Below are 8,499 nucleotides of genomic sequence, written 5' to 3' on the forward strand. Positions count from 1 at the left end.
TTCATGTTGACAGTGCAGGGCTAGGTTACTTCGAGGTTTAAAAAAAAAAAAAAACAGACGAGATTATATTCCCGTGACCTCTTCTTGGGGATCATGTTCGTTTGAAAAACCAGGCCAAAAGACTATTAAAATAATAAATACATATTTGTAGTAGATAAAATATTCAAATACCCATTTAACTTTTGCTCTCTTAAGACATATCTATAAATTTTTTATTAAAGTTAAAAAATAAAATCGTTATTTTATTAGTAATAAAATAATTTAAATAATCTTATTTTATCTCTTAATTTAAAAAATTAACAATTTTCTCTTAAGATTGAATTTTAAAAAATTTACTTTTCCCCCCTAAAATACCGAACTTGAAATCCGACCATTTTTATCAATGAACAGTTTCCCTACAGCAAACGAAAGACTTTACCAAAGGATAATCTTTGGGTGACAATCGTTATCCAAGGACGACAATTGTCATCTCTATTGTTCAGATCTCAACGACGAGGTTATCCATTTTTAACAACACTCTGTTGTCTAGAGATCTAGATGACTCTTTATCATCCAGAGATTTAGATGATACTCGTCATCCAATCACCATAGGTGGGTAGAAAGAGAAAAAACTAAAAATTTGGGAGGACAAAGCTCTTTTTTAATGTCGAGATTGATGAGTAAAATATTAATTTTTAAAACTAAAAAAAAAAATAAACAAAATTATGTATTTTTTAACATTATTATTTAATAATAATTTTATATTTATATTTAAAAATAATTTTAATAAAAATTTAAAAATAAATAGATATTTAAGTTTTTTAATTATTATAAATATGTTTTTGAGATTGCACTAAAATTTGAAAGGAAAAGACTCGTTGGCCTTTAAAACCACAGTAAATAAATAAGTGGAAAAAGAGCCACGAGATTTCAAAAAAGAAGTACGTATCATACTAACATAATATAGTGGAGCGAATGTATCAGCAGCATCCTATCATATCATACCGCTCATTTTCTGAAAATCTAAATCAACATAATACCCCTTGACAGCGACATGACCCTAGAGCACCAACTTTATACATCAGATGGGATCATAGGAATCTCCAGCGGTAGATCACCCAAAAAACAGAGAACATCTCAAGGAAACCAACCATCCATATCATCTACCGATCCGCCTTTCAAATATTCATCTAACAGTACATGACGTAATGGGCAACATACATCGAGAGATACAAATGGGAGCATATAATCTTCTCAAGTAGCTACCGCCGTGATGGGTAAAGCATCTGCGGCCAATGAACCAAAGGATGACAGGAGCCACCCTTTCTTCTGGGCATACTCAACATAGAAACTAAATTTCTCCTTAGCATTCGGAATGTCAAGGGCCAGATCATCAAGACCATCCTTGATCCTGGTAAAACCTTTCGTCATCTGATTGACAGTGATTAACCCTTCACTGAAGCATTCTTGCAACAGGTCAAGCATCCTATCATTCTTCTTCTCCATAGCCATAATTAGTGCCTTCTTCACCACTTCATGGTTGAAAAAAGGCATTCCAAGATCACGGATACACTGGCAAGCTTCACCTACAACACCCCCACTTTCATACTCCTCCAAAAGCTTCAAAATTTTGTCCTTTGCATCTTCCACAGCCCAGCCAGTCCCACCTCCCCAGCACCGAAGGATCCTCTCACCAGCATGGCGGGCAGCAATTAGTGATCGAGCCATATGCACAGTCTCACTCCCACTACAATTTGGGGGCAACTTGCTGCCAATCTCCTCTAAATTCAGAGGAGCCAGGACATCATCAATCACAGCCCTAGCCAAAAAAAGAGCAAGCTCATTCGAAGCATCCAGAATGTCCAATGCTGTATCTTCTGCAGATTCAAGAAGTAAGACAAAGCCATTTACAATATCTTCAGTCGAAAAGATCTCAATGTGAAGAGCAGAGAGCAAAACTGATGCCATTTCTCTCTCTCTGTTCTTTCTGTCGAATGCAAGGGTGATTAGCTTCTTCAGAAATATTGGGTTCAATTCAGGAGCCCCTTGATCTTCGAGACTCCTAATTAGTTCAGGAATGTCATCTGAAAGAAAATACTCATGAATCATGGTCACAACTTCCTCCTTGTACTGCCTCACCTTTTCACTTTTGTTTTGTACATTTCCATCTTCACCTAATGATTTCATGAATGAAGCATCAAGCCATCCTTCAGATATAGCTATGGAGATAAGTGATTGGAACAAGGTTTTTGCAGATGGAATGTCAAGAGCAAGGTCATCAAGACTCTCCTCTAACCTAGTAAACCCTTTTCCCATTTGACTAGAACTAATCAACCCTTCCTCAGCAGCTTCCTTCAACAACTTTAGTATAAGTGGCTCAGCTGTTCGAATCTCCATGGCAAGAACCAAAGCTCTTTTCACTACTTCGTGATGAAAGAATGAAACGCCTAGCTCCCTTATGCACCTACATGCTTCAACAGTATCACCACTCTCTACATATTCCCTCAGCAGATCAGCTATCTTTTTCTTCACTTCTTCAACAGTGATATTAGTGCTACCTCCCCACCTCCTCTCCACAAGTTCTGCGTGGTGTGGAGCTGAGAGGTAGCTCTTCTCTGCAGTTTGGATAACCTGAAATCCCTTGGAGGATTCTGGAAGTGCCTTCTTTGCTCTTGTGATGAAAGCTGGAGGAAGAATATCATCAACCACAGCACGGGCTACAAACAAAGCAAGGATATCAACTGCATCTAGTATGTCAACAGCAAGGTCATCAGCAGACTCAAGAAGAATGACAAAGCCATCCCTAATCTGAGCTGGGCTGATAACATCTGCATATAGCACTGAAAGCAGAACTGAAGCCATTTCTTTCTCCTTATCATGCCTATCCATGGCCATGGAAACAAGCCGTTTTATGAAGTAAGGATGATATTCATTGGAGCCAAGTTCTCTGAGATCAGATACAGCCCCCTCCAAATCACCAGCACTGAAGTATTCCTCTATGATGGTAACAACAACTTTTTTGTAATCATCCAAGGGGTCTGAGATTGTTGCCCCCACAAGTTGATATGGTTCCTATCAAAACGAAGAAGAAAAAAGGATAAATATATGATTAATTATTAATCAATGAAAATTATTTATAAGTAAAACATTATAATCCTTTCCACCACCGAGCTATCAACACACAAATATTCTAACCAACATACTAAAAGACTAAATTCTTAGAATTAATTGAAAAACATTAATAAGGAAACAATTCGCTAGTAAGAAACAGAAATACCTCTCCACTGTCGTAGTTAGGGTCATTCCTGTCAATATGAGAATCAATGTTAGTGTCAATAAGTTTTCCCCATGTGCCCTTGCCACCAGCACCATCTGTATCCATCAACCAAAGAGATAAGGACCCAATCAACATAAAATGAACAGGAATTGCTCCATTTGTGGTAGAACATTCATGAATGCTACCACTACAAGAATAAGGAGGCATAAAAAGAATAAAATAAAATAACAAGCAAACTAGCAGCATTTACCATCATCTAGATAAAATTGGGTTAACCATAAAAAAAGAAGTCCAATTATACATCTATGACATATGTAAAGCTGATGTGTCAACTACTCTCTGGCTTCACAATGACAGAGTACATAAATCACATTGTCAACTAATGTAAAAGCAATGTTTATTTTCTACAAATTCAAAGCCCGTTAAAAGTAATTTTTATTATTTAACATCAGGTATTAGATAAAAAAAATCCAGAGAGGAAAAACAACCATGGTGAAGAAGGGGGAGAGAGAGCTAGAAGAGAGAGATTTAAAAACAAAAAAAAATCAAAAGGCAAACTATAAACCTAGAAGTCTAGAAGATACTTGTACCAAAAAAAAAAAAAAATGGAACCATATAAATTATATTTGTTGCAAATAACAGTTAGGAGGCTATGCATTATTACTAGGTATATCAAGTTCCATAAATTAAAGAAGATTAAGAACCATGCAAGCTCTCCCAAGTAAATATGGGGCAATATAATGTTTAAGATTGAAATCATAATCACCAGTCAAGACCACTCTCCAGCACTAAGAGAGAGGAGAGAGGATAATGCACATGTATGCAGAACTATTTAGGAACACTTAAAACTATTAAAATTGACAATTATCAATTCTTTGTCCTTTTTTCCAAATCTTTATAAAAAAATTTTGAAACCCCACTAACACTAACACTAACACATGGAAAAAAACAAATAACGGTTTTTGTTCAGTGAAGATGATTGATTCAGCATTCGAATGAATGCCCAAAGATGACAGGTTATCAGGACATCCACTTAACCCTCTATTGCTAAAAATTCATGAAAATATTCCCAAGTACAAAATAAGAGCAGAAGTTCCAACAGCTGCATCTACCACATGTAGAGAATGAACTCTTTCTTATTTGTAAAGCAGCTGTACAGTCAAACAGACTCCAATTAAGGCAGAATAAGACAAGCAACTAGTTTAAGGTTTCTCTCCAAGAACTCCAAAAAGAGAAAGAGAAAACAGGTCAAAACGCCACCAAACATTTCAGCCATAGAGCTCAAGGCTTTTGTAAATGCTGTAAAATAAATCTTAAATTTAATTCGAATATAATGAACCATACATCTTATTATTGTCATCAGATAAAATCATTTCTAAAATTTGTATTTAGCCATAAAATAAAAATATAAACAAGCATAAAGATAGACACAACACCACCATGCCTGCACCATTTCAAAAGATAACAGGCCCCCCAAAAATAAGAAATAAATACATACTAAGACTGAATCATAATATGTGGGTGTTGCAAGTTTGTAGGCTCCTGCAATGTGAAAATTCTATAATATATTTCTAAATGTTATAATTATACCTAACACATTATTAACAAAGAAAATCCGACAGGTACTATTCATGCAATTTATCAAAATGACTATAAGGACAGAACAAGAAGATAAATGATTAAACTGGTTTAAATGCACTCGCCCTTCTTCACACGCCAGGACTTTCCAGAATAAGACCTACGCACATGCCTAATCGCAATTCCAGCAGTAGGCGCTTTGCCCGCAACAGGAACTTTCAGCTGATGGTCAGACAGTAAAGATGATGGAGAATTCGGAGATGACGACAAAATCTCCACATTTTGGCAAGCTATTTTCAACATTTCCCTCTGCTCATCAGTCAGAAATCCCTCACTTGACGCCATTTTCACTCACCAAACCTGTGCGAATAAAATCTTTAAACAATAATACATTATGTTGCCTCGTTATTAAATAGCATACAAGACCTACAGATGCCACTTAACCAAAACTAATAAATCAATATTCAAAACTTAACGGAAAGCAGAAACGTAAAAATAATGCGGCGACTCACTGCATTAAAAACAAAAAAAAAAATGTACAAATCAGAAACAAAAAGATGATATATGCTAAGTTAAAGAAAAGAGAAAGAAAACTAAAAAAAAAAATTAATATTTTAATTCATTATTAACAGTGAAAAGCCAACTGCTATTTTCTAGAAGCCAATCAAATGCAAAAGCCTAGACTGGAAAACAGTTTTGTTTTCACTTCTAAGCAAACGAAAAGCAAAATAACAGATAATGGATATAAGAGTTCGTGTGTACCAGCGTCTATGCTCGAAGAAGACTTAATACAGAACCCGAATACGACTCTTCTGTGCTTGGCCCGGATCTCGAGCCAAGACAGGAGGAGAAAATCAGATCTCCAAGTCCGACACTCCGACTCAAGCGTGAAAAGATAAAAACAGAAATAAATAGATAAAATGAAACAAATGAATGCGAATCTTCCAATCAGAAACCCTAGATCAAATGAAAACAACGGTCCGATTGAGTGTAAAAGCGGATCCAAATCCTAGTGTCCGAGTCTAAATCCGTCTTGCGAGTAAGACAAAAAAAGAAACGGATGAGAATGCAAATGAAAGAGAACGGGGGATTATATAGGGAGGCTACGGTTACAGTACACGTCACCATGGGGGTTTTAGGAATATTAGCGGTTCAGTTTGCCACGTGTCCACACGATACAGCCACTTTAATTAATTGAGTTTGAGTGAAAACAAATTTACGGAATTACCCTCGGAGAGAATAATGACTTAAAATTGAAAAAAATTTAAAGGGCCTCTAAGAAATAATATTAATAAAGATGTGATTATTCTTAAAAAATAATCATAATTTTAACACCAAAACTGATATTCATAAGTCTAGAATCATGATGACAACTTATAAGGCATTCTAAATAAGAAGCATATGCATTGAATTGAAGAAAGAATATGTGTGAAAATTATACAGGAATATCAAACAATTGTTAGACAATTGTAAAAGATAAAGACTCTTTTAGATTTCTTTCACTTATATTATTTGTTAGAAGTAAGTCATCAATTTTCATTTTGGTATGAAGGAAAGAAGCTGGGGTTTAGTCCAAATTTCGTATCATAAAACATAACTAATTCTTGTAATGAACAATTGATGGTGTCACTAACATGGAGAGGATAAAAAGGATGACTCAAGGGTCAAGCTTCACACACCACATGTCAAAAGAATAAATTATTAAACATAAAAAAAGATATAAAATTGTGAAGATAATAGATGAGATCAAACATGAGACAAGATGTATAAAATGTTAAAGAGCTTAACACCCAACCCAAGCAGCATTTGGTGTTTTGTGTTCCCCATCTTTGACCTTCTGGTTCAAACCTCTTGCACGATGCATGCCTCCCTTGATAATTCCCTACAACCTTTATTATGCGGCAATCCCAATATTCCCCACTTTTTGAATATAGGGTGTTTCAGGACTTTCATTATTATATTTGTCCTTATTTCATACCATGAGAAATTCAAACATCATAGTTGGTGCTTATGTGTCAAAAGACCAGATATCCCATGACAGGTTCAAAAATACCCTAATCAATCAATTCCCTGTAACTTTCACTTAACTAAAGAAATTATGAAAAGTAAGCATAACCATATATTTTGTATATGGGGATTAAGTGAACCAAAAAAATTTTTATATATATCAAAACATGGATGGAAAAATTACATAAGGATTCCCAAGGTAGTGGTACAAATTCACTGCAGCTTATCTTCTGGTTTGGCAATTATTAGCAAAATTCTTCTGAAGCTTTTTGATGTTACATTTCCTTCAATGGTTGAGATCATATCTTGGTAGGAAAAATTCAAACATCATAAGGACAAAACCATTGCATAGCAAAATGATTCTTTGATACTCATATCTTGATAAAGAGCAACTAGATCAACTGAGTTTTCTAATAATGAAGTTCCAAAAAAATAGCATACCATTACTGGGCATTACGAGGAGATCTTGAATTCTTGGACTCCTTTTCTTGAACTTCAAGAATTCATCTTTCTTTCCCTTTTGCTTCGCTTTCACCATGCCCATTTTGCTATTAATTATGCCAAGTATAACACTTTTGTCCTTTCTATTTGTTGTTGTAGCTTTCACATCCAAAATTGACTTTAGCTTTTCATAGGAATTGACATCTGGGATTTGTCCACTTTTTACCACCTTCTTGGATGAAAAAATGCCCTTTTAAAATTACAAACACAGACAATGGCATATATCATGGTAGAATAGGTAATTGAATCAAGTTTCAAATTGAGAGCTGTCATTTCTTTCAACAGTTCTCGTCCATAAGCATTCATCAACATATTATTTGTCATTATTGTGGGCGGCAAACCATTCTTCTTATTGGTTAGATGGGTAAACTCTGAGATACAATAGCCAAACCCATAATGGCTACATCAGGTGAGTTAAGATTTCATAAGCGTGGTAAAAACTTAAACTTAAGTATTTTCTTTAGAAGTTCTAATATTCCACCAATTTTGCTAATCCTTGGAGTATTCAATGTACTAAACCTATTTAGCAAATCCATCAAGAAGAATGTTAAATAAAACTTGAGTGCCTTCAGTTTTTTCATTGATATCAATTTTCATGTTTCCATCAATGTTTCAATGTCACCAATGAAGAATTATGAATTGTGTTGTGAATTGAATTAATATTATTGACGAAATATTATATAATATATAATATTATAATGTAATATAAAATAGAATTCTAATCCTATAAAATAGTAAAAATATCATACAATAAATCAGAATCAGATCATATCATAATCGGATTAAATCAAATTAAATAATAATAATATTAAATTAGAATCTGATTGAATAAGAATTAGATCAAATATGAACAAATATATTTTATTTAACACTCCCATACAATTGCAACGAGAACTCATAGAGCTATAATTGAAGACACAAGGAGAGAAAATGCTCACAAAACAATCTCTTAATAAATATATCCGCAAGCTAAGACACTATAGAAACATGTCAAAGTCGAAAAGCGCTATGAGCAATCTCCTCATGAATGAAATATAGATCAATGTTGACATGTCGAGTGTGGGCATGAAACACTAGATTGGCAACCATGTGTAGAGTAAAATGATTTTCATAAAGCAAAAATGGAGATGTATAACACCCCTTTCTAGATACATATC

The 8,499-nt window shown here is 34.5% G+C and overlaps 1 protein-coding gene across 2 annotated transcripts; it reads right to left on the minus strand.

The window, feature by feature from the left end:
* Window positions 1–907: 907 nt before the first annotated feature.
* Window positions 908–5,897, minus strand: LOC123204473 (MA3 DOMAIN-CONTAINING TRANSLATION REGULATORY FACTOR 1-like). 2 transcript variants are annotated; one of them, XM_044621143.1, is made up of 4 exons: window positions 5,597–5,897; window positions 4,960–5,209; window positions 3,257–3,351; window positions 908–3,051 (listed from the first exon to the last, which is right to left on the minus strand). In XM_044621143.1, exons 2-4 carry the CDS (start codon window positions 5,177–5,179, stop codon window positions 1,234–1,236), a joined length of 2,133 nt encoding a protein of 710 aa, XP_044477078.1. In that variant the 5' UTR covers window positions 5,180–5,209; window positions 5,597–5,897; the 3' UTR covers window positions 908–1,233. The 2 variants fall into 2 exon arrangements, with proteins under 2 accessions (XP_044477078.1, XP_044477077.1); XM_044621142.1 differs by having other exon boundaries at window positions 4,960–5,194; window positions 5,597–5,896.
* Between the last annotated feature and the right edge of the window lie 2,602 nt (window positions 5,898–8,499).

Source organism: Mangifera indica, chromosome 20 (assembly GCF_011075055.1).
Source record: "Mangifera indica cultivar Alphonso chromosome 20, CATAS_Mindica_2.1, whole genome shotgun sequence".
NCBI lineage: Eukaryota > Viridiplantae > Streptophyta > Magnoliopsida > Sapindales > Anacardiaceae > Mangifera > Mangifera indica.

Bases quoted from the DNA above. Each gene is read 5' to 3' on its own strand.
- LOC123204473 (XM_044621143.1), bottom strand. From the start codon at position 5,179: ATGGCGTCAAGTGAGGGATTTCTGACTGATGAGCAGAGGGAAATGTTG. The intron at 3,352-4,959 runs GCGAGTGCATTT...TGATGGATACAG, and splicing joins GTCCTGGCGTGTGAAGAAGG to ATGGTGCTGGTGGCAAGGGC. The intron at 3,052-3,256 runs GTATTTCTGTTT...TCGTTTTGATAG, and splicing joins CTAACTACGACAGTGGAGAG to GAACCATATCAACTTGTGGG.